General features: G+C 50.0%; 11 protein-coding genes across 11 annotated transcripts; 5 read left to right on the top strand and 6 right to left on the bottom strand.

Annotated features, from left to right (window-relative positions):
• Positions 1 to 245: 245 nt before the first annotated feature.
• Positions 246 to 1,533, bottom strand: M437DRAFT_88799 (uncharacterized protein; the record flags this gene model as incomplete). The annotated part of the gene is made up of 2 exons (XM_041028904.1): positions 246 to 1,115; positions 1,165 to 1,533. 2 exons carry the CDS (start codon positions 1,531 to 1,533, stop codon positions 246 to 248), a joined length of 1,239 nt encoding a protein of 412 aa, XP_040875213.1.
• A 1,938-nt stretch (positions 1,534 to 3,471) lies between these two features.
• On the top strand, positions 3,472 to 4,446 carry M437DRAFT_59957 (alpha/beta-hydrolase; the record flags this gene model as incomplete). The annotated part of the gene is made up of 1 exon (XM_041023667.1): positions 3,472 to 4,446. One exon carries the CDS (start codon positions 3,472 to 3,474, stop codon positions 4,444 to 4,446), a length of 975 nt encoding a protein of 324 aa, XP_040875212.1.
• A 1,692-nt stretch (positions 4,447 to 6,138) lies between these two features.
• On the top strand, positions 6,139 to 7,569 carry M437DRAFT_88797 (uncharacterized protein; the record flags this gene model as incomplete). The annotated part of the gene is made up of 1 exon (XM_041028903.1): positions 6,139 to 7,569. The coding sequence occupies one exon, from the start codon at positions 6,139 to 6,141 to the stop codon at positions 7,567 to 7,569; it is 1,431 nt and encodes a 476-aa protein (XP_040875211.1).
• A 322-nt stretch (positions 7,570 to 7,891) lies between these two features.
• Positions 7,892 to 8,443, bottom strand: M437DRAFT_59928 (uncharacterized protein; the record flags this gene model as incomplete). The annotated part of the gene is made up of 1 exon (XM_041023664.1): positions 7,892 to 8,443. A coding segment is annotated over one exon (552 nt), but the record flags the coding sequence as incomplete, so codon positions are not given.
• Positions 8,444 to 10,062: 1,619 nt separating this feature from the next.
• Positions 10,063 to 11,994, bottom strand: M437DRAFT_79182 (acyltransferase ChoActase/COT/CPT; the record flags this gene model as incomplete). Its single annotated transcript, XM_041027125.1, has 3 exons — positions 10,063 to 11,133; positions 11,185 to 11,900; positions 11,958 to 11,994. The coding sequence occupies 3 exons, from the start codon at positions 11,992 to 11,994 to the stop codon at positions 10,063 to 10,065; spliced, it is 1,824 nt and encodes a 607-aa protein (XP_040875209.1).
• A 741-nt stretch (positions 11,995 to 12,735) lies between these two features.
• On the bottom strand, positions 12,736 to 14,019 carry M437DRAFT_59863 (malate dehydrogenase; the record flags this gene model as incomplete). Its single annotated transcript, XM_041023654.1, has 5 exons — positions 12,736 to 13,421; positions 13,475 to 13,577; positions 13,639 to 13,679; positions 13,739 to 13,856; positions 13,954 to 14,019. 5 exons carry the CDS (start codon positions 14,017 to 14,019, stop codon positions 12,736 to 12,738), a joined length of 1,014 nt encoding a protein of 337 aa, XP_040875208.1.
• Positions 14,020 to 14,658: 639 nt separating this feature from the next.
• M437DRAFT_59913 (NAD(P)-binding protein) lies at positions 14,659 to 15,591 on the top strand (the record flags this gene model as incomplete). Its single annotated transcript, XM_041023662.1, has 1 exon — positions 14,659 to 15,591. One exon carries the CDS (start codon positions 14,659 to 14,661, stop codon positions 15,589 to 15,591), a length of 933 nt encoding a protein of 310 aa, XP_040875207.1.
• A 187-nt stretch (positions 15,592 to 15,778) lies between these two features.
• Positions 15,779 to 17,320, bottom strand: M437DRAFT_59938 (phosphatases II; the record flags this gene model as incomplete). Its single annotated transcript, XM_041023665.1, has 1 exon — positions 15,779 to 17,320. The coding sequence occupies one exon, from the start codon at positions 17,318 to 17,320 to the stop codon at positions 15,779 to 15,781; it is 1,542 nt and encodes a 513-aa protein (XP_040875206.1).
• A 411-nt stretch (positions 17,321 to 17,731) lies between these two features.
• Positions 17,732 to 18,502, top strand: M437DRAFT_59959 (uncharacterized protein; the record flags this gene model as incomplete). Its single annotated transcript, XM_041023668.1, has 1 exon — positions 17,732 to 18,502. One exon carries the CDS (start codon positions 17,732 to 17,734, stop codon positions 18,500 to 18,502), a length of 771 nt encoding a protein of 256 aa, XP_040875205.1.
• Positions 18,503 to 19,391: 889 nt separating this feature from the next.
• Positions 19,392 to 21,272, bottom strand: M437DRAFT_59978 (uncharacterized protein; the record flags this gene model as incomplete). Its single annotated transcript, XM_041023671.1, has 3 exons — positions 19,392 to 19,772; positions 19,842 to 20,335; positions 20,558 to 21,272. Coding segments are annotated over 3 exons (1,590 nt in total), but the record flags the coding sequence as incomplete, so codon positions are not given.
• A 209-nt stretch (positions 21,273 to 21,481) lies between these two features.
• M437DRAFT_59970 (DEAD/DEAH box helicase-like protein) lies at positions 21,482 to 23,503 on the top strand (the record flags this gene model as incomplete). Its single annotated transcript, XM_041023669.1, has 1 exon — positions 21,482 to 23,503. The coding sequence occupies one exon, from the start codon at positions 21,482 to 21,484 to the stop codon at positions 23,501 to 23,503; it is 2,022 nt and encodes a 673-aa protein (XP_040875203.1).
• Between the last annotated feature and the right edge of the window lie 560 nt (positions 23,504 to 24,063).

Below are 24,063 nucleotides of genomic sequence, written 5' to 3'. Positions count from 1 at the left end.
TGGTATTCAAGAGTGCGATACGCTTTGCCTTCGGAGCTTCCGGAGCAATGCCAGAATGGAAAAGGGGATTTGTTTTCGAGTCGTGATCAAAGAGCTGGGGGTCGGCAACTGTAGATCTCCCCTGTTCCGATCCCAGAGCGGCGCAAGACGCCGTGTAAATTGTTGAATAGAAGCAGGGTCGTCCCCAAATGGAGAAATTTCCAGTGGGAGAGTGAGTAGCAGGTTCCGCCCTCCTCTAGCGATGCTCAGAGTGAGGGCCTGCCCGGGAACAGACCACCTGTCAGACGTTGCATTTCAGCTTCGCAGCCAGCTTCTGTGAATTGACTCGATAGATTGTCCAAAGCACGATCGATCTTCTCGCCCTCCTCTGTTGTCAACAGTTTGAGAGCCTGATGCGCGATCATCTCTTGGTCGAGTGTTTCAGGTTGCTGGCGATAGTTTGCTGTGTGGTGTACCGCATAGGACTTTTGATGGTGCTCAAGCCTGGCAAGTTCGAGTTGTTTGATGTCGTCTTCAAGTTTCTCATCAAATGCCTGAACCGCGACTCTCAATTGCATGAGAACGCCAAACCTGCGGTGACGACAAGATTCGGCCAAGAGAGGATCGAACTTATCCAGCAAGGTGATATCACGGTCACGTACCGTCATCCATTCACTTTCAGTGATCTCTGGCTCTCTCTTGATCTCAGCCTCAGTCTCAGCTGCGCCGGGATCTTCATGTGCAGTGAAATTGAACCCGCCGTATCTGCCGTTAGATCCAGTAAGCTGGAGGCCGATTGATTGCCCGATTGTGAGGTGAGAGGCTGTGAAAGCTCTGAACAGACAGTAGTTGAACAACCTGAACTGCTTGTCCGGGAACAAAGCACCAAGAACACATCTTGCTAGACTTAAGAGTGCTGGTACCTTGAACTTGTAGTGTTCCTTGCAGGCGCTGTGAATGTTGCGTGCCGAATCACAATGGGGAAGGATTGCCATGTGTGTTGCGTTCTGTGCTCGTGCGTGTTCAAGCCTGAATTTGTTGATGCCGAGGAACTCGTTGAGATCTTGGACCAGATTCGAGCCCCTGATCGCGCAGAGGAGCTCCTCCGAGCTTCCGCTGTGAAAGCGATGGTAGGACTCGTCAAGGTCAGATATCGGTCGCATCAAACATATTAGCTCCCCACACAGCTGCTTCCAAACCTTCAAGGAATCGACTTAATTCATCCAGGCTTAGGGGTGATCCATCTCGGGGCGCAAGAATGTTAATGTAAATTCCCGGCTCCAGTTCGTCCTCGTACTGTGATCTGAAACTGATTTTCTCCCAAGGTTGTAGGACGACACGACCAGTAGCGACGTCTACCGGAAGACTGTTAAGGAGTATGCTTCTGAGCATATTAGGAGCAACTTGTGCGAGCAGCATCGTAGCATCTGCCTCTGAACCGATGCCGTGCGTTTCCTCCATGATGCACTTCAGCAACGCACCTAAGCCATCGTTCTCGAGAGCATCACGCATCTGGCGCAATGTCGGGTCAATGTACAACACACGGTCAGCCATGATGTGCCGATGTGTGGTCGTTAGTCTCGTGGCAAAGGCGCTGGGTAGAGACGCTAAGGAGTTGGATCAAGAAGGTGGTAGTCGCGATCCTCGCGCAATCGATGTGTACTGAGAGTGTCGACGAGGTGTAAAAATATGGCCTGTAACTTGCTCTCTCAGTCTTGAAATAGGCTGATGGGCGCGCTCTCTGCTGTAAGGCGATGATCTAGACTCAGTGGCTCAAGGAACGAGATCGGCTTAGGGGTTGATAGTTGATGAGGACCTGATGACAGCTCTTTGCTGCCGCTGTGATGGACTAGGGCTGCGCGGCGAGGGTGCAAGATGCTGCGATGTGGTGGTGGTAGAACAGAGCAGCGCAATTGAGGTGTGTGATGTTGTTGCGGTGGTGTCGCTCAGAGACACGCAAAGATTGTCGTGCAGTAGTTGTAGATAATGTCCGCGCGACTGTTGCATAAGAGAGTTGTGATAACAAGATCAAGAAGATGATGGTGGTGGTTGTGTGCGAAGTACTTGTCAATAGCACTGTGGACTTATAATGGTGGTCGTGAAAAGTGAAGGGAAGAAACAAAACACAGTGAGGAACACGACAACAGCGTCCAACGAAAAAACGACAACTACAGTCGCACCTTCTCGACGTAACGACGCAAGCAATCGACCGCTTTCTCAAGATTGAGGTTTGATTTACGTGTGTCTCAAGAGATTTAGATGTATCTTGCGGCCTCATCTCTATCGTTTCTTCCTTGGCTACCAGTCTTGAACACAAATGCGGCCCAAGTCCTCTTACCATGGTTTGATTGCAACCTTATCAAGATGCGCCCATGTGCATATTATAATGTCCTTGGCCCTGTCTGGTTTTACCCGATGGTTGACCTACGGATCGAATTGCTCATCTCCACTTCAAGGCCAAGAAGAAGGATACCAAGCGCAACACTTGTTTATGACCACCAGGGAACAATTCCCGCCCCTACATCGAACATTCGCCCTGAGATGTCCACCAAAATAGTGAGCTACCTGAGGTCAAGTCATTCCTCTGTCGTACGATGTTCCTGTGATATTGTCGCTTCCGAGCCTCGAGGGATTTGACTTCCCCCTGGTCTCAGACTCTCGTGGCCGTTTCGTTCGGGTCCCAGTTCTTCTGCGCGGTATTCCTGTCCCAGAGAAGGTTTCGTCCGACAAGAGGCTGCTTGGTAGTCTCGAACTGTCCTAATCAAGAGCCACCGTCTCGAATCTAAGTCGGCAAGGCCAGCAATACCATCTAATCAATTCTTTACTCTGTACGGGTGTTCATCTCTTCTCATAGATCAATTGCTTGATGTCTTTGACTTGAAGATCTCCCTTTTGATAGTCCTGAACAGTGCAGGGTCGAAGAAACAGTTTTGAGAAGTGGTATCAACCATCTAATCACTACCAGCACATATCCAGGTTTCGAGTGTGGGCGGCAGCTGTATCTAAACAAGTCGGTCGTTCCTCAGATAAGACTTGTCGACTGACTGATCGCTGTTTGAGTAGGATGACTCCTCCGTGAAACATGAGATAGTCCCCACTGCCCAACAGAGGAAGTCATCTGCAAGCCCAAGTCGCGAAGGCCATGGTCGAAGCTCTCGAGATCAGCTAGATATCGCTTTGCACACAACTATTTTTGCACTCACGGGGATGAGTGTGACTCAGCTTTTTCGGGTTGAGAGCCAGTATACTGACATGTAGGAAGAAGAAAAGCGTGTTTTGCACAGGCAATGGTTCCAAAGTATTGAAGAGCAGGGTCGACCTGCTGACAGCGATGACGGAGGCAATTCCGCGCTGAAGATCAATGACGCGCTTGCCGTTGGTCGCATTGCGAATCCACTTTCGACTTGAACACTCTACTTGCAGCATTCACGAAACAGAAAATAATCAAGAGACTCGAAAGACTAGAGGACAGCATTCTCGCTCATTTCGACCATGCGTCTCACTACCGCCCTTCCTCTCCTGCCTCTCGCAGCCGCCCTACCTACCGCTCAACCCTCGGCGAAACCTCTCCCTCTCCTCATCTGGCACGGCTTGGGCGACCGCTACGACGCCGATGGAATCGCAGATGTCGCTGCTCTAGCAGACGAGATCCATCCTGGTACCCTCGTCTACCCCATCCGCCTTGCCGACGACGGCTCAGCCGACTCTCGCGCCACTTTCTTTGGCAACCTCACAACACAACTCGCCTCTGTGTGCGACACCTTGAGTTCGAACTCGTCCTTCTCGTCAAACAACACACGGATAGATGCCTTAGGCTTCTCACAAGGTGGACAGTTCCTCCGTGGTCTGATCGAAACATGCCCTGGCATCAGCGTGAGAAGTCTAGTCACTTTTGGATCTCAACACAACGGCATTGCCAGATTCCAAAACTGTGGTACATGGGATCTGGTATGCAAAGGAGCCATGGCAGCCATCAAAGGAAATGCATTCGGCGAGTGGGTCCAAGGCAACATTGTCCCTGCACAATACTACAAAGAAACGAACCAAACCACTGGAGAGCCCACAAAGAACTACCTGGAAAACAGCAATTTCATTGCAAAGATCAACAACGAAAGACACAATAAGAGTGCAGAATATAAACAGCGTTTGGCATCTCTGGACAATTTTGCTATGTATGTCTTTGACGAGGACAAAACTGTCATTCCCAAAGAGAGCGGCTGGTTTGCTGAAGTCAACATGACGAGTATGGAAGTGACTGGCCTTAGGGACAGAGATATCTACAAAGAGGACTGGATCGGCTTGAAGCAATTGGACAAGAAGGGAGCCTTGGAGTTCAGAAATACCAGTGGTGGACACATGGATCTGAACGAAAAGGTATTGACCGAAGCCTTTGTGGACTTCTTTGGTCCTGAAAAGAAGTCGCCATTGAACATAGAGGAGCAACAGGTGATGTTTGCAGAGCTATAGTCGAATAATTTGTATGTCTAACACCTAATAATATGCTGATTCTCAGGTCAATCTTGAGACAGACACATCTCCTTGGTTCCGTGACAAGCAAATAAAACGTGGCGAACTCTACCAAAATTGCCTCCTCTAATAATCATTGACCGCCCTTTCCTTAACCTAGGTAACACCTTTGCAGGACATCATGGATACTAGGAAGAACAACTTGGAATTCACGCATCTAAGACAGAGATAGAGAACTTGATTGGATCAGAGGGAACACTTGGCTGACCAGGACTATTGGTCTGCTGTCGGCACCCGCCACGCCATCATTCTCGAGAGCTTCAACGACCATATGTACAGAAAGGTCCTAGAAGGCAAGATTGCTATCGAGGATAGGTACCAAGACAGTTACCCTCATTGGAACTTCCGCGGTGGTCCCAAAACCACCGAGAAGTGCAAGTATATCTTCCAGGCGTTACGCAACACACCTTTCCAAGTTTTCAAAATCTCCATCGAGTCGGAAATCATCCATCAAACCAATATGGCGTGGTGGGTCATCCACCAGATTCCTCCTCGTCACATCACAGACACATAGGTCATCCATAGCATATGTCCACCTACCCCTTCTCTTCGCCGCCACATAACATCTCATTGAATACTTCTCGTCTTTTCAATGAAGATTCTCCAATCAACGTTACCTGAACAAAGTTGTAGGCAGGCGAAGGGAGGTGACAGAGACCGAAGTTTTTCCGTCAGAGAACCTCTGACGCTTCGCCAAGAATATGAACCTCACCTCTTTCAATGTCAGTTATATAGATATGACTTTACAAGGACATTGGCCGAGGATGCGCAGACTCTCGACCGTATGTATGATATGTGCTCGGTCACAAAGATTGGACTGAAGATCTGCACTCGGCCAGCAATGGCGAATCGTTCCAACCTCAATCATCAGCTGCGTCCAACATAGAAATGCTTTCCTATAGGCAAGCTCTTTCCTTTTCCTCATAGCGCACGTTCTGTTTCTCGTAGCATCAAAGAAGTAAGGAAGGGAAGGAGGTCAAGCACTGAATGATCCTGGAGTGGATGCCGATTAATGGAACAGCGCCAGCACAAGTCAAACCGACAATTGGATCTGGGATCTGAATATACTGGACCATGACAGACTGGTTCATAAACCGAGATAGATAACTCAGAAGGTCTCAATCGCCACTTTGTCCATCTCAAACATCTTTTCATGCATTCTTGAAATATGTCTCATCACAGCACCGGACACATCAAGATCACGTTATTCACAATTTGACTAGACACCACGTCCTAGGATAGGCCAACAAAGGAGACGTTGTCTTGTCTCAGATGATAACAAAGATTCGGAAGGTCTCATGTTGGGTCTCTCCCCGGATTGTCTTGCTTATGTTGCAGTTACTGTCTAGATTGCATCAGAGGAAGGTCGCTGCTTCCTAGAAGAACTTCCACCCATATCATGATGATCGATCTCGGAAAGTTCCTGGCTCTCCAGGAGGTGAAAGTCGGAAAATTCGACCTGAACAACACCATCACTCGAAAGCACAGACCACTCGCAGTCGACACCACGGTTTTTGGACACATATAACATAGCCAATTGCGACGCAGTTGCGCTGCTTCCTTCTCGTCGCGTGCAAACCCTTCGCTACGCATTCATCCTCTTCAACACTCTCTGACATCTATTCAATCATGATGTCCTTCAACGGCTCTATCAACGCCCAACAGGGTCAAGTCTACCAACTCGACCATGTCCCCAACCGTCATGCCCTTACTCACGTTCCCCAATTCGAAGGTCACCCACTGACTAGCTGGACCTTCCTCGACTTCGTGACCCCGAATGATCGTGCAACCATCCCTATCATAGGCACACAGCAGGCTCTGGCGTCCCTGGACCACGCACTTTCAGCTGGCATCTTTGCCCGTCGTGCTGCAGAATCTCGCCTTTTTTCGGCCTATACTCCCCTCGCCATCGCTCTCAACACTATCTGCGCGAAGGTTGGCGCTGAACCCATCACTGAGCGCGATCTCGCCCAGCTCCATCGTGCCCCTTGGTTTGCTGATTTCGCAAAGGCGGTCATCAAGCGCTATGATGCCGAGGGTCAGATCAAACTCAACGACGACAACCTCCTTTCTGAATCTTGTTTGAGTGAGGATCACATGGTCCTTCTCGCCGAGGCTTTTGCTGCTTCCCAGAACCTCTCGAACATTGAGCTGGGCATTGTGGCCATCACCCAGAAGGGCGTCAAGGCCTTTCACTACCCTTGGACTGCTACCTGCAAGGGGTTGACTGCCTGGGTTGTGGCAGACTTGCGTAGCAACGACCCCATTTACTATGGTCTTGGTCGCGAGATCGTCGAGCAGCACGAGGGTACAGATGGCGAGGAAGAAGAGCACGAGAGTCAGGAAGAAGACGCCGACGACGAGGAAGTCCCCACCGTCACCCCTCGCAAAACTGCTACCCGCGTCCTTGACCAGCAAGTTCCCCTACGCGCTGGTCTCTCGGCTAAGGACATTCTGGAGCGTCACACCGACAACCTCCAGTATAACAACATCCTGAAAGTCGGTCTTCAGTACAGTAACCAGGAAATCGCGAAGAAGGTTGCTGAAGCCGCCGTAGGCAGCACCAAGAAGTTCTCGACTGGAGCCAGCGGTGTCGTCAAGCGCATCAACACCGGCATTGACTTTATCGAGAAGGAGTTTGGCATGGATGTTGGTGCCTTCCGCACTGCCTATGATACCGAGCGCAAAAACAACGGCATTCCAATCCGTGGCAAGGACGGCGTCGATGATCAGGTTCTCGCTGCCAACGCCAGCAAGATCAATGATGCCATGGCATGGGTCAAGTCTGGTGGTCCTCGTCCTGTTGTTGCTGTCGCGCCTGGCCCTGTACCCACTGGTTATGAACCTGCCTTTCCTGCTCCAAACGCCAATTCGGGTTCAATCAACACTTTCAACAGCAACGTTCCTCAGATTGACGACGCCATGGACGAACTCGATCAGGACTTCAAATACGCTCCTGAAGTGCAGTCCGACAACTTCTTGTCGCAGCTCAACGAGCCTCAGCCTGACTGGGACTCTATGTTGGATGACACTCTTATGAACTTCAACGACACCTTCAACTGAGATAGAGTTCGATTCTTCTTATTATACACCTCACGATTCTTTTCCACGATTGGCTTTTGGCGATGGGATGGTTTGCTTTTTGTGTTTTTCATGATACCCGGGACGCCTCTCTGGCCTCTTCCCTGCATTCTTTCCTTTGTACCACGATTAATGAGCCATGGATTCTGGCGAGAGGAACTCTTTCCAGTCTATGACTCTGCCTCAAGGCATGAAATAATGCTTTCACTTTCCAGAATGCGATGCCTTTGGCTTTCTTTCATACTCTTGCCTTCCTCTCAAATGATGCTCTACCTGTTCTGTCTTGACGACCGGTATACCTCTCCTACTTCAAAATCTTATCCACAACACTAAACCCCAACGGATGCTTCAAATGCGCCCCTTGTTCAATCGCAGGTCTAAACCACGCCAACAATGTAACGCCCTCAAACACAAACACCCACAAATACCCCAACACCCTCCATTTTCTTCCCTTACATCCCATCTTCTTTCCCGTTTCAATAACCTTTTCCTCCACCCAAAACGCTAACACCTGCGGCGCATACCTCCAAAGATCAGCCGTGTATCCTCCGCCTGTAATCAAAGTTCCATACGCATGCACAATCCATGCGAAAAAGAAGGCCGAGCAGACTTTAACCCAATAAGTAGATTTCTTGCGTTCATCAAGACCGAGAGTGCGGACGAGAAAGGACGTGTAGGGAGTTGCGAGTGTACGCATCATTTGATGCCAAGTGTGTGCCCAAAACCTTTTTACTGTGTATGCGTTTGTGAATGAGCCAAAGAGAGGTGGAAAGGCAGAGGGAGGGTAAATGTGTAGAGGGACGGTTATGGCAGCCAACACACTGAGGAGGGCGGACATTGTCCAGCGGGCTTGGAGGTAGATGAGCCAGGCGTTAAAGAGAGCCAAAGGAAGGGGTTGCGAAGTTAGAGGTAAGATTGGACGGGAAGTGATGGGGGAAAAGTGGCGGAGAAAAAGGTAGGAAATGTCTACAAGGAGAATGTTGAAGGCGGCTGAGAAGAGTTCGGTGACTGCGAATTGAAGACGAGGAGTTGTTGGTGATGGTGCTGGTGGCAGGTTGCGGATTTGGAAGTTCCTGTTCGTATTGAGTCAGTATATCTGACATCCTTCGCAGCATGCCAGTCGCCATAGGAAATCCTTACCATCCAATCCCCCTGGAACTCATACTTCCAATTTCAAACGCATCCCACAAATACCCCCACCATCTCCTCTTTCCCTTCCCGTTCTTCCCATCGCCTTCTTCCTTCTTATCATCTCTTTCCTTCCCCCTCCTCTCAAAATCACCAGCCTTCATCAACCACCTCGCGCTCACAATCTTGAGCACAACACTCATCAATCTACAGCCTTGAGTATAGACATGCGTCCACTCGCCTCCTTGAGGCTTGTTTAATGTCAGGGCAAATAACCAGTATGTCCCTAGAGCAATAGCGAAGAGATTCAAGGGTGTAGATCTGGAGAGTGCAGAAAGGCCGAGAAGGAGTTCGAGGAGGGGCAGTAAATAGCCTGGGATATTGTTTGTTGGTATGGGTTGGAGGAGAGGTGGAGGTTGGGCTGAGTCCATTGGAGTTGCCATAATGTCCATGCGATCACGGTAGATAGTGGTAGGTGTTCTGTCCTGCTCTACGTCGTGTGACCAAAGTCAACTTGTTCCCTATTCCGTGATCACCAAGATAGAAAAGCTAAAGAGAAGAGATGGAAAGACTTTATATGCAAGTTGTCCATGATCCTCGCTTGCAGTGATCCGTGTATCATCTGTTGCCCTCGCCTACAAAGTTTGCCTCAATTTGTCAAGTGATCGTCAAGAAGGATTCGCAAATCCAAACATTCGGTTTAAGCATTTGGATCCCATTGTGGACCCTTAGTATCGGCATCTGATATGGTACTTCTGCCAGTGTAACATCTTTATTTTTATGCTTATTATCATGGGCAATTGAGATCAAACATCTTTCAGAAACATGTGTCTTGGAGTGCTCTGGCTCATAAGAACAGTTGTTCAGATGCCATATTTTCGGGCCTGGTCCATGATTTCGACTGGCGTATCCAATGCGTTGGCACTCTTGTATGGCGCCTTCGTTTCTCAGCGGTGTTCATATACGCTTGCATACACGGTGAGGCCTAAAGGTCTCGGAAAGGCAGGTCGATATTAACACTATGAGGCACGGTGCTCCTGATTGAATGTTATGATGCAGAGTGGATGATCATAAACGGCTAAGTGGGTTCATTATTATGCACTTGCATAGAGTACAAATTTGTGCAAATTCGACGTTGAGGTCGGTCATGAACTTTCAAACATGTTTCGATTTTGCTCGGCAAACAAATCTAGCGCATCTAGCTGCTACAAGAATGCCTCCTCATTAGGAACGATAATACAACACAACAGGCGGTCTAAGACGTCCAGGAGCCAAATGTCCAAGATGGCCTCTGTCATCCCATATCCCTTTCTTCTTCCCTCTTGCCTCACCATCGACACAAGTTTTCTAAAGCTTAGCCTTGGTCTCGATGGTAGGCAGCATGAGATCTCTCATCTCCTCTGCAGCTTCGTTGATGTAGTGGCTCATACGCTCAGATCCCAACTTCTTGGAAACGATGTTGAACTGCAAGCTGTTCTCGTTGATCATGTAGGCGATACCCCAGCCCTCGTCAACGACTTGGCTCCAACCGTAACCGTTGAAGTATTCGGAAGACAGTTGCGAAGAGGAGATGAACCAGGTGGATGAGTATGAGAATGCAGGGTCGCTGAAGATGGCTGGGAGTTGTTCGCCTTCCTTGATCAACTTCTTGAGACCGAAGAAGTGACGGTCGACACCCTTGCCGTCGGAGGCGTCACTGATGTATGCAACGTGTGCCTTGAGGGCAGCTTGCAACTTTTGTCTGCACTCCTCAGGTGTGGCTGCAGGGTTTGCCATGGCGTCGGTGAAGGCACAAGACTCCTCGCTGACGGAGCGGCAAGTCTCGGTACGGCCTTGCTGGAAGCGGCGAGTAGCGGCAGATTCGTAGGTGGGTCTGTTCTTGCCGTAGAATTTGTGGTAGGCGAGTTGGATGATCATCTGAATGAATGCGTCGGGACTGCACTTGAACTTCTTGATCAAACCCTTGCCGTAGCCTTGGTATGCTTGAACCTTGAGCTCGTGCTCACCAATGACCTTGGTGAAGTGTGATTGAGCACGGCCAATGTCCTCAAGGTTTGAGGGAGAGAGGTCGAAGCGGATGGGAGTGGGTTCGGGGAGGTTGCTGCGGACTGAAGGGTTGTCGTAGTCGAGCTTGTTGTTGAAGATGAGCATGTTGATGTAGTCGTTCAGGCGGTGGGTTGGTGTGCCGTCCATCATACTGTGCTCACCCATGAAACCTGAAGTTCCGTTGTCGTTGATGATGAACTGGAGCGGCTTGTCGAAGAAACGGTTTGCGCCATTGCCGTGCCAGTATTGGTGAGCGCGCTCTTCAAGAGTCACAGGTCTTGCCTCGTCCAAGCAGACGACGAAGGATGATGCCTCGATGGTCTGGAGAGCGGCCTCGTTCGAAGGGTTCTGAGCGATCAGGGCGTCGCGCATCTGGCATTGTCAGAATAAGGATCTTGTGCAGAGTTCGTTGGCTTTACATACCTCAGTCCAGGTGTCTCTGTTTTCGGAAGTCATGATACCAACGGAAGGAGTGTCCTCGGCCAATTGGTAGACACGCAGGAACTGCTGCTCCAATTCGGCAGTGGTAAGCTCCTTGCCATTGACCTCGTGCATTACCTTGAAGAATTGGTTCTTGCGAACGACAGTAATGTACTTGTGGTCGTTAGGAACGTACTGCTTGGGGTAATCGGCAGGCTTAGCAGGGATACGGCAGCAGTTGAACATGAACTCGTAACTGCTCATGGCAATGGGGAGCTTCTTCATGTACTCGGGCTCGAGAGTGCCTTCAACAACCTGCCTTCTGAAGTCGAGGACAGATGAAGTGATGGCGGCAGCTCTCTTTGCGGGGTTTCTTCTCTTGCGGTCATCACGGTGACTGTAGAAGTATGAGACGTAGGGAACAACGGGGTCACGGTAGGCGAGGTATGCAGCCTCGTTCCACCACTCGTAGATCCAGTTCTTGTGCTTGGGGTCATCCCTTCGTGCGATCAGGCGCTTCTGCAATTCGTGACCGAGACTGTTGGGAGCGAGGAACTCGCTGACAGCCTTCTCGGTTTGTGCGTACTCTTGCTTGCTCAGAAGAGGGTGCACTGATTTCAGGTAGCGCTTGGCAGTCTCTTCCAATGTAGGAACGGGCAGACGTGGCAGCGACTCCTCGAAACGGAGCATGGGTCCCTTGGAAGCATCCTCCTTGTAGCCTGTGGACGTGTTAGGGTCGCCGCTGCTACTGGGTTCTGCAAGTCTTGACTACATACCCTCTGGCAACGAACTGCTCTTGCGTGCAGGAGCCATTCTCGTAGTCGCAATAGTCTTGGGGATATTGATGCGTGGACGGCTTAGGGGAGAGGAGAGGATGCGGCTTCGAAGACCAAACATCCCAATAGTAGTGTGTAAGGTTGATGGGGAAAGAGGGAGGGAGGGGCAATTTTCTGGACGCGGAAAAGAAAATAAAGACGTAGCAACAGGAGCTAACCGTCACACTTGGTAGAAATATGCTTGCTGCTACGTACCAAGTCGCAAGTGGATGCCGACCGTCCCTCGGTCGAGAGTGAGCTTCCCCAGGTTCCGTATGGGCCGAGGTTGCGTTCATCGCTCCGCCTTCCCCAGTGTGCCCGCCCGTCCTGATAGAGAGCGGCTCACCAAAGGTTCCAACCTGTTTCTAGAGCCTTTCACATGTTCTACTACCAGTCCGGCTTGCCGTAGATGCCTCATGACCGAGTCTGACAGATTTTAGGAGCAGAGAGAGTTCAAAGTGACCAAGTCCTGCCAAAAACTCACAATGCAAACAGCTCGCTTTCTATGCGAGCTCGTATCCGTTCGATATACACTCCGCAATTGTTCTGTACATGACCATCGGCCCGCCAGAAATCCGCAAGCCGGTCTCAGCCAACATGGGCCACCGGATATATTTTCGGCCATCTGACCAACACCATGTGATAATCGACACAAAAAATATGGCATGCACATAGATATTCAACCATGTATATACCACTTACTACTAATACACATCATCAAAGCGTCACCTCATGTAATCTAAGGGTTCTCCTTGGCGAACTTGACACCCTTCTCAATGTTACCCTTAAGGTCCTTGAGACAGGCGTCGAGGAGCTTCTGCTCGTAGTCGGTAACCTGGCCGACGGGGTGGATCTTCTCAACACCGTTGGGGCCGAGCTCGACCTGCGAGGCGAAGAAGTCGATACCCTGGTCCTTGTAGAGAGGAGAGTCGACGAAGGTGGGCTCAATGACACCCTTCTCGCCCTGGGCAGCCTTAAGGAGAGACTCGGCGAAACGAGCACCAGCCATGGCCATGGAGAGAGTGGCAGAGCCAGCACCGCCCTTGGCCTGGACGACCTCGTCACCACCGAACTGGACGCGCTTGACGTAGGCGTCGAGCTGCTCGCCCTCGAGGTTGTAACCAGACTGGGAGAGGAGAGGGACGATGGTAGCACCGGAGTGACCACCAACGACGACAATGTTCTCCGAGGCGGGGTCGGTGTTCTTGAGCTGAGAGATGAAGCGAGAGGCACGGACAACATCAAGAGTGGTGACACCGAACATGCGCTTGGGGTCGTAGACACCAGCAGCCTTGAAGACCTCGGCAGCGATGGGGACGGTCGAGTTGACGGGGTTGGAGATGATGAGGATGTTTGCCTTGGGGCAGTTGGCAGCAGCAGCCTTGGCCAAGTCACGGACGATCGAGGCGTTGGTGTTGAAGAGGTCTAGGATATGTCAGTATGTGATTTTGCCTGTTGTCAATTGATCATGTCCATACCATCACGGGTCATGCCAGGCTTGCGGGGGACACCAGCGGGGATGAGGACAATCTCGGAGCCCTTGAGAGCCTCGGCGACGTCGGCCTGCTCGTAACCCTTGACCTGTAGAGTGTGTAAGCATCGCGATTGCGATAGGACTTTTGCGGGTACAGTAGTTACTTACAACAGACTTGGTGTTGACGTGGGAGCAGTCGGCAGCAACACCTAGATTGACATTCGAGTCAGCGCCATATTTTAATAATTCGATGGGGGCGATAGCATACCAGGAGCACCACGAACATCGTAGAGGGCGAGCTCAGTGACTCTGGGGTTGAGCTTCAGGAGAAGCGACAGAGGCTGGCCAATACCACCACCGGCACCGAGGACGGCGACCTTGGAGGCCTGCGCAAGATATTCTTAGTCTGGTGTTACTGGGACAGAGTAGGTAGAGCTTTTGTCGCCGCGCTTGACGTTGATGACAGGCTACAAGATGACTTACATCGCGGGCAGAAGCCGAGAAGGCTCTGCGCTGAACAGTACCAATGACTTGACGAGCGGCAAACATGTTGATAGTAGCAACGAGGGTTTGTTGGACAAGAAGCTGTAGAGGGACGGACGATGGAACTCAAAGATGTTGTGCCTCTCGGCGAAAGAAGCTCGAGCCATCCGATTCATCCTTGTTGTCTCACCTCCGATCGCGTCCGCGCACGACTTGGCGTGTCCAATGAAACCCCTCCACCTCCAACTCTTGGATCTATACCTCCTCATTCCTGCAGGTCCTGATCCTACCGGATGAGAGGATGTCCTGTAGTACCAACCCAGGTTCAGTACTTCCAACTGGTGGGCGGTGTCTCGAGGAACTCCTTTGGCCCAGAAGCCACCGGAATTAGAGCTCGAAGCTCGGAAACGCCATCTTGAAGCTGCGAGTCCTAACACCCTGCTCCTACCAGATTCTGAACCTACTTACAACCATCGTTCAAAATAACGAGGTTTCGAGCTGTTGCTTAATCGTGTACTATATGTCGACTCATGCAGTCTTCAACCACAATGATATGTCGGACTTTGTTCTAAACCCGAGACCGAATATCATCGATGCTGCATGACGTATAATCTGACAAGCTTACATCAAAGGACATCCATATCCTTCTCAATAATCATCCTCTTTCAACAATACCAAACTTTCAAAGAGCACCAAATTGCAAACATGCCAGACTTTCAGAACGATCTCATCCTCATCACCTGCGCTTCAGGCAAACAATCCGCAGCTTTGATCCCTCATATCCTAAAGTCCTACAAGAACATCCGCTTGCAATGCAACAGCAGCACCTCAGCAAAATCTCTCTCAGAGAAATATCCAGGCACAGAAGTCGTCCAAGCCGATCTCTTCAACGCAGCCGACTGCACACGAATTCTCAAAGACGTTACTGCGTGCTGGCTAGTCCTTCCTCCCTTCCACCCGCACGAAACCACACTCGGTACAACCTTCATCGATGCTTGTCTTGCGCAACAAGCCTCCGGAGGCCCTTTCACACATTTAGTCTACAGCAGTGTGATCCACCCCATCCTTCAAAAACTGCTAAACCACGATTGCAAGCGTTATGTGGAAGAATATCTCATCGAAAGTGGATTAAAATATACAATCCTCCAACCAACCCACATGATGGAAATGCTGCCGCTCGCAAAACTACTCCAAGACGAAAAACCAGTTTATCCCTGTAACTGGAACCCAGCGACCAAGTTTTCATTTGTCACGACGAGGGACATCGGAGAAGCTGCTGCGAAAATCCTGGAACAGAGGGAGAAACATGTTGCTGCTACCTATCAATTGGTCAGCACTGCTGCTCCTCTGAACTATATCGAGGCTTGCGAGATTGTGAGTAAGGTGATAGGAAAAGAGGTCAAAGCCGAGAAGAAGGGATTCGAAGATGCTGTCAATACAAGCATCAAGATGATTAATGGAGGCAAGGAACCGCCCAAGGCGATGAAAGAGATTGGCGCGAGGATGTTTTTGTACTATAATGAGAGGGGATTAATTGGAAACAATAATGTGTTGGGGTGGCTTTTGGGAAGAGAGACGACTGGATATGAGGAATGGGTCAAGATGAGAGTGGAGGAGATCAAGTCAGGACGAAACTAGACACGAACGAGAGAGACAGTGGGAGACAAGGAAGAGAAGTTCCATCATGAAAAGACAATACAACAGTGCTTCAAGAAGAAAGTGGTATCATAGTCTAAAGAGACAAGAGAAAACACAAACCATGCTTCATAATCCTCTCGCCCGCTCAAAAATCATCGCCTCGTCAAAAACGTCAAATCATTCTGCGCTACGCATCAGCAAATTCATGCTCAGGGCCAGGAAGATCTCGACTCAACGGCAACGGACCCCTTTTCCTTTCCACTTGAGCCTTTTTCTCATGCACAACCTGATCATGCCCCTTGACTCCACCATCAACATAGCTCTGAACACCTTCAGTATCGCTTCCAATGCCATCTTCTTCTCTTGTACTGCTTGCTCGACTGACATCCCTGCTCGCTGGTGTCTCACTTCTCAAGCCTAGGTTTCGGTTTCGGCCGGGAGAAGGATCGTTAAAGTCATGGCCCCTCCAATCTGCAGGTCCTGTCTCGGGGACTTCGGTGCCGGGTGGTGGTTCGGTGATGACTACACTAGCTCTTCTGCCTCGTGCGGGTTCATCGACGGCTTTCCAGACTACGGCGAGTTTGTCGAAACCTTTTGTGCCCTTTTTCAGGCTGCCCTTTATGCCGTCCATGGCTTCCCAGTCGATTTCAAAGACACCAGAGGAGGCGGGGGGTTGGTCTTTGGTAGCGTTCTCAGGACCTTGCCCTTCGAAGAAGCAGTTGAACCAGACGTGAGCGACGGCTGTCACCATGCTCATACCATAGCCAGCTTTGTTTCTTCGCTCGAAGTCGATGTTGACGTCGCTGGTAGGAAGGATGACGGGTTGTGATGGTCGGAAGATGACATCTCCTGTAGCGTTGTGTAGCTTCTCCTTGGTAACTTCGCCCTTTGCAGCCTTGTCCTTTTCCTCCTTTTCCATGTTCTCAGCTTCTTTCAATTGTAAATTCTTTTCAGCATTGTTCATGCCCATGACTGCTGTAACAGCATCGGCAAAACCACCAGACTTTTTGATGCCACCACGGACGATCTCGCGTTCCTTCTTCGAAAAAGTGTGGAAGTTCTTGATGACACGCCCTTCATCGACGAAACCCTCAATGCTGACTTTGACGCCATCTCTCAAGCCCCAGACATGGACTTCCATGATCTGGATCTCGCGCTCGACATAGACCTTCTTATGTTGTGTCCAGCGATCGACATAGCTGATCCAGCGCAGCTGGCTAGGAATGCTAACACCAGCACCAAAGCCCGGCCTCATTCTGCGCTCCGTGAATCTGCGCAGCGCATCTTCAGCCTTCCAGCCTTCTTCCGAGATCAAGTAGCTGCAACTCATGGAGCCACTGCGTCCCTTGCCAGCTTTACAGTGCACCACAGCGACCCTCTCTTTATTTTCTTCCAGCCAATTGCGCATACTAGCCATGATCAAAGGAATCAAAGCAAAGGGCGGGGGATGGTGATCAGGCCAAGGATAATGCTTGACACGGCCATAGACCTCAGAGTCAGGATATCCCGTTCCCTCGGCGCGAAACTCCCAGATAGCCCAGTTGTCTCCATGTTTCTTATCGAGGAAGGCGACGAGTTGGGAGAGCGGGTTGCGGTAGGCGAGTTGGGGGTATGTGCCGCTGGGGCCAGAGGTTGCGATGATGTTATCGGTTACGTAGCAGAGATCAAGTCCTGCTTCTGGGTGTTGGGCGCGAGGACCGGCGACTATCTGGCGGAGAATCGAAGCCATTGTCGTGTCGGTTGTGTGTAAAGAGGACAAGGAGCATTCATTGTTTGTAGTGATTGGCTTGCTGCGCTGCGAAACTTGGTTGATCAAAGCTGGTCCCGACGTCATTGGCAAGTGGCCTCGGAGCCTCACACACCTCCTGACCAATTGCTCACAAACACTGCCACAAAATGGCTTTTTGATTTGGAAATGATCAAGAGCAGTTGACACGAGATCAGCACAATGTCAATTCACAAAACATATCGTCTAGGGTGATGCATGCCGAGCAGGACCTTGTGCTAATCGACTTGGCCGACTGCCTTGATCCGTTAACTCCGATGTCGTTTCTCTTATCGTCATGTGTACATCAATGTCCTTTTTTGTTCTTGACCCGATAGCAACCTTCTCCTTATCGCCAATGCACATGAACACACCATGCCATCCCTATTGACTCTCCCTGCTGAACTGCGCAACCAGATCTATGACCTCTTATTCCTCGAGTCATGTCCCTACACCTGTACAACCAATGGCACCCCTCGCTCGCGATCAAGTATTGCCGATTTTGGAAAGCCTTCGAGTCTAGATGAGACCACATCGACACCTGCGCAACCTCTGCTCCTCACATGCCGTCAGATGCACAGAGAAACTCAGCTGTTGCATCTCCAACGTACCTCCTTCGCAGTTGGTGGCCTCTACGCCGATCCAGAAGCCTTCGCGCGTCTCTGTACTGCCAATCTACCGCCTCAACTCGCCAAGCAACTTAGACACATTACACTAGTTGGTCGCATCAATCGTCTACGCGCCTTGAACGAGTCTTGGAATGGTGTACCCTTTGGCAATCCACATCTTTCGCTCGAGACCTTGGTCATTGTCCCACGACGTCCTGCGCAATATGATCGCCATTATGCCGAGATAGCAGACTTGGATTCGGCACACACTTTGTCCTACACACTGTCCGAGACGTTGAAGAACCTACACAATGTTCAAAGAGTAGTAGTGAGAAATGAAGATGATTGTTTCAACGATGTCGTCTGGAAGGTCATATATCGAAGCTTGATCAGCCGATTGCTGAGGTGGGGTGGGAAGTTGTGTAGTTGCAGATTCCAAGAAGGCGATGGTTGGTTCGAAATTCTTGTTGATGGCAGAGATGCGGATCCTGAGGTCTATCGAGACGCCGATACCGAGTTTCAGCGAATAATGGATTAGAGGCTTACTAGAATCCAGACTTCCTTTTCTGCCTTTTGCCTCGAGACTGTGTTGTAGGTGTTGTGACTCCCTGTTGTTCAGCCTTGAAATCTTCGGCGGCCTTGCGCTTCTCCAACTTAGCCAATCGCCTCTGTGCTCTCGCCTTTTCCTCCTCTTCTCTGACCCTTCTTCTCTCTTCTTTGACCCTTCGCTTTTCTTCAGCGGCAAGTCTTTCCTTCTCTTCCTGATCCTCTTTCTCTCTTCTCCTTTCTTCGTTCCGCTTGTTCTCTTGTGCTTTACGTCTTTTCTCTTCTTGCCTCTCTCTCTTCAACGCCAGCTTCTCTTCCTCAGACAGTGTCTTTCGAGCGGCTCTAGCCTTTCGTTTCTCTTCCTGGACTTGCTCTTCAACTTGTTGGCGTGCCTCCTCTGCTTTTCGCTCTTCCTCAGCCTTTCTGAGATCCTCCTCCATCTGCCGAGCTGGTGTACGCTTCGTCAGCTTGTTGAGCAAAGTAAGATTTGTTGGTGCAGATCTTTCGCTGACGAAGGATTCGTGTGAGCCTTCTCGCACTGAAGAAGCTCTGCTCAAGCCTCTACTACTGCTCAAGATTGACGAAGCTCTGCTCAACGCCTTGTGGACGGGAGCCGGTCGCTTCTTTCTCGGCACACCATCGTCGAAGGTTTCTGTCGTGGTGCGTGGTATTTCTTCCGTGAGAGCATCTTGCATATCCGTATCAACTTGAGTTGGCTCGGTGCTCTTCTTGACGACAGCAATTTCAGGTGCTTGTTGAGGCAAAACGATGAGGCCTTCTCGTTCGAGATGCTTATAGGCCATTCGCCTTCGTTTCCTCGCATATTCACCTCGCTTGTGCATACTTGCAAATGCATCTGACTGCACAGTGTCGAATCCTATCTCCCAGGGTGAACGGTACTCGAAGCCATCTCTCCAGTTGGCGCTATCCGAGAGTCGACGCTTGATGACTGGTTGGCGCGGAATTTCCACCTCTTCATTCTTGATGTCATTTGGAGGTGCTACACCAAGAGTGTCCCACATTCCAATCTCCTGAACTCTGCTCATCTCTTGGTCGACAGCTTCCAGATATGCGTCATGAGCTCTTTGGAAGTTTCTCTCCATCTTTCCTTTTCTGCGGCGCTTCTTCTTCGCATCCTCTTGTGCTTCTTCGTCGTCAGTCGGATGGTAATCAGCGTCATCATCATCAGAAGCGTCTGCACGTTCATCGTCAGGCATGTTGACAAGTGCTTCGTCTTCCGTGTCTGATGCTTCAGTCCAAAGCTCAGGATCGTTGTAGTATCGGTCAGGGTCCAGAACATCTTCTTCTGAGTCGGCCTCAACTGTCTGCACAACATCGTCGTCCGCTCCTGCAGCACTTGAGGTATGACCAGTGCCTAGTCTTTCTTCTGCTTCTTCGAGGCTAAGCTCAACCCCAGCCCTAGACTGACCTCTCGAGAACTTAATGCCCCGCTCGTAGACCCGAAGCCCATGCTTTCTTGGTACACTTGCCCAAAACTTGCGCGTGTTAGGTTGCAGATCCAAAATTTCGGTTGCCGCGCGTACGTCGGTTGCTGTAACTCTAGCGCTTGGTTGATCTTTGTCGCGTGCTCGCAGACGAGTCATTGTTTGAAAGATGGTGGCCTGTACAACACGCCTTGTCAAACTGACAGTCAGATTGTGAAAATCCTGAAAAGCAGTGTGGTACATCGAAGGAGTTTCGTGACGTGAGGTGATGAGGTTGTCCCAACTGTCGCCCAGTTCTGACGATTGATACATGAATAAACGAGATAATCGAAGCCACATTGGAAGGTCCAGGAGTTCGGCCGAGGGAACCATGATGTCTTCTAGGGGTTGGGAAGGTTGTTGATCTAGCTTCTGAGTCTGTGCGATTGCTTCTCCGGAGGAATCTGGTTCTTCGACATCTGTTTTGGGATCTTCCTGACCAGATTCGGCGTCTGTGTTGGCAACCTCTTGATAACTTTGGGCATCTCTCGGATCACCATCTTCTCCATCGTCTTCATTCTCGATCTCATCATGAAGCCCTGACTTTTTATAAGATTCATCACGTGCCATGACTTGCTCCTCGACCTCTTCCGCAATCTCTTCGGTAAGAAGCCAGTAGTCACCATGCCTCTTCTTCTCTCGCTTTTGATCGCTCCTTTTCTGATACTGAGCCAGACCATCCGCGTACTCTTCAAGAAGTTCTTCTGACTGCTTGCTCACTTCAAAAGCAGGTGATATGTCTGCGGCGGAAAACACAGGCAGTGCTTTGGTTACATTGCCCTCAACGGTTCCTTGGTCGAGCAGTGACAGATATTGTCGTACTTCGGTCTCTGATTTGGTTCTGATTGCGCTTGAGATCCCCTTGATGTCATCTTTGCCCAGAGCAGATACTTTTCGGAACAAGGTTTCTTTTTCCAAAGGAGTCCAGACAGCCACTCCAATCTCAGATGCTGGTAGTGCGTTGGTAACGGAGTGATATGGATGGATCAGCTCTTCGACTTCTGCATTATAGAAGTCCCGGTAGGCATCGCTGTAAGTGGCCCTTGTGCTTTTCGTGATTGACGATTTGGGATTTTCCTTGGTTTCCGACTTCTTTGGAGATCCTGGTTTTCTTGATCGATTGCTCGTCTCACTATGTCCACTTCGCACCGAATTTGCTGCATCGTCGCTTTGCTCGTCGTCTTCGCCTTGATATTCAGATCCAGAGTCTTCTTGGAGGTTATTGATTTGGTCTTCGTCATCGTGTACCGACCCACTGTCGGTTTCGATGTCGCTCATCCCATAATATGTGTCACGAAGAATAGTAACTCGACGTGAGACAAAAAGTCAATCATTTCTCGAGCATCAAAACATTGCATGTGAAAGGAAAGCGCAGATCATCAAAAGTCTTGGCGCTTACATAATGCTTGCATGGCTCCTTCCACGAGAACTTTCCCTAAACGGAAAGCATCATCTTTCGCATCTGATAACGTTGTACAGTCAAACGAATGTCCAAGCTCTTGCAGGTCGTCAAGAGCTCGCACAGATTCTGTGTAGGTCGCCGAACTGGAATTTGCTGGTCTAAGATACAACAGCCACACTTTCGGCAATATGCCACCGTACAGCCAGTGGCGGCGGCCCCAAGACCGCAAATCCAGCTGAGATCATATCAAGAAGAATGTATCGAAGCAGTCTTACGACATCTCGATCTCGGCCAAAAACGTCTTGGTGTTTCGCTGGCAACTGGGAGCGGCAAGACAGTCGTTTTCAGTCACTTAATAGAGCGAGTCCCGGAACCGACAAGAGAAGCTACCCAAACCTTGATTCTGGTTCATCGTAGAGAGTTAGTTGAACAAGCGGCTCGCCATTGCCAGAACATTTATCCAGACAAGATGATTGAGATTGAGATGGGCTCAAGACATGCCACAGGCGTGGCCGATATCACAGTTGCCTCAATCCAAAGTATCATGTCTGGAGACCGTCTTAGCAAGTTTGATCCGAACCGCTTCAAACTTCTACTCGTCGACGAGGCCCATCATATAGTCGCTGCAAGGTACTTGGATGTTCTCAAACATTTCGGGCTCGATGAAGAATCACAGAAAGTACCCAACAACCAATGTCCCGCTCTGGTTGGTGTTTCCGCGACCTTTTCTCGACATGATGGCTTAAGATTGGGCGCTGCAATTGACCAAATTGTTTACCACAAAGATTATCTGGACATGATCGAGGGCGAGTGGCTATCTACTGCTTCTTTCACTACGGTACAATCCGGAGCAGATCTCAGCAAAGTAAGGTCGCTTGGCAAGCAAGGAGACTTTCAAACTGGTGATTTGTCTAAAGCTGTCAACAACGATGAAACAAACCAAATAACCGTTCAGGCATGGCTTGCGCAAGCTCGAGACAGGAAGGCTACCTTGGTCTTCTGTGTAGACTTGGCGCATGTCTCGAGTTTAACAGCAATGTTTCGTCGCTTTGGCATTGATGCTAGATTCATCACGAGTGATACGTCAAAGCAGATTCGAACTGAGCGCTTGGATGCTTTTAAGAATGGAGAGTTTCCTGTCTTGTTAAATTGCGGTATCTTCACAGAAGGTACCGATATACCAAACATCGACTGCGTATTGCTCGCTCGACCTACCAAGTCTCGCAATCTCTTGGTACAGATGATTGGTCGAGGTTTGCGACTGCATCCAGGTAAAGAGGGTTGCCATGTCATTGATATGGCGGCGTCCCTGGAAACAGGAATTGTGACTACGCCAACCTTGTTTGGTCTTGATCCATCTGAATTGGTAGATCATGCAGATGTCGCATCCATGACTTCAACACGAGAGAAACGTGAGAGGGAGAAGCAACGTGAAGAGGAAGCTTCTTCAGCCATGGATCAGCTTTCTGTTATCGACCAGAGAAACATGAAGGCGCTGGCTGGCAATCTCACCTTTACCCATTACGACTCGGTAAATGATCTGGTAGAAGATACTCGAGGTGATGTCTTCATTAGACGGATCAGTCAATTTGCATGGGTCCAGATCGATACGGATAGGTATATCTTGTCGAGTGGTAGTGGTGATATGCTGAAGATCCATCGAGACGACACCACTGATGATCGACCATGGATTGTCACCAGTGTTGCAAAGCTACCAGCAGGTTCCTCCAAAAGCCCCTATGCAAGACCTAGAGAACTGGCCAAGGTACATGAATTTGAAGAAGCTATCCATGCCGCCGACAGCTATGCAGGCAAACACTACCCGTTCAGAAACATCGCTACGAGTGCACCGTGGCGCAGATATCCCCCAACACCGGCGCAGCTAGCCAGACTCAACCAATCTCGTCCTGAGCATCAACAACTTTCGTCTGCGGATACCACCAAGGGTAAAGCGGCAGACATGATAACAAAGATGATCCATGGCGCCAAAGGACGATTCGACAAGCTGAACCAAGTTCGACGCAGGATGGAGCAAGAGAAGCAGAAGCAGCAGCAGCTTCAAGAAAGAATGTCCAGACATCAGATACAAGTTGGTCCTGTGCGATGAAAGGCGTGTTCAACATTACCAAGATGGATGAAGCCCCGCTGTCATAAGGCAAGCCGATGACACATTATGATTGACTGCATATCTGCAGCGAGCATGTTGTGTGCCCAGATGTACAACGGATAGCTACAGACTGTCAAGCGGCCGTACGTCGCAAGCCATGTGCGACCATGGTCCTTGTTTGCGATTCTTTTGTGTGTCATCAAATGTGGGGAGAGATGCATTCAACAAAAGATAGTCCATCACCTAATGACCGTCTTTGACTACATGCAAGGAACTCTGCAAAAGTGTGGTTGACTCGACCAGGTTCCTAGTCACCCCATACCATCTCTTTGTTTTGAACAGCTATCCAAAGCATACATAAGGTCGAGTTGCAACGCAACTCCTTCACCATAGCCAACCACCGTACCTCGACCACGATGATGACTTCTGCTATACTCTTCTTTGCTGCTTTGTCGACTGCAATTGCTGCGCAAGTTGGCAGGCGTCAGCCATATGGGATTTACCCTGGTCCAAGCATGACATCTTCTCCAAGCTCGGTCAGTATCGAAGAGATTTTTGAA

This window comes from Aureobasidium melanogenum (genome assembly GCF_000721775.1).
Source record: "Aureobasidium melanogenum CBS 110374 unplaced genomic scaffold scaffold_35, whole genome shotgun sequence".
NCBI lineage: Eukaryota > Fungi > Ascomycota > Dothideomycetes > Dothideales > Saccotheciaceae > Aureobasidium > Aureobasidium melanogenum.
The sequence above is the reverse complement of the archived record's forward strand: the minus strand, read 5'-3'. Positions and strand labels throughout refer to the sequence as shown.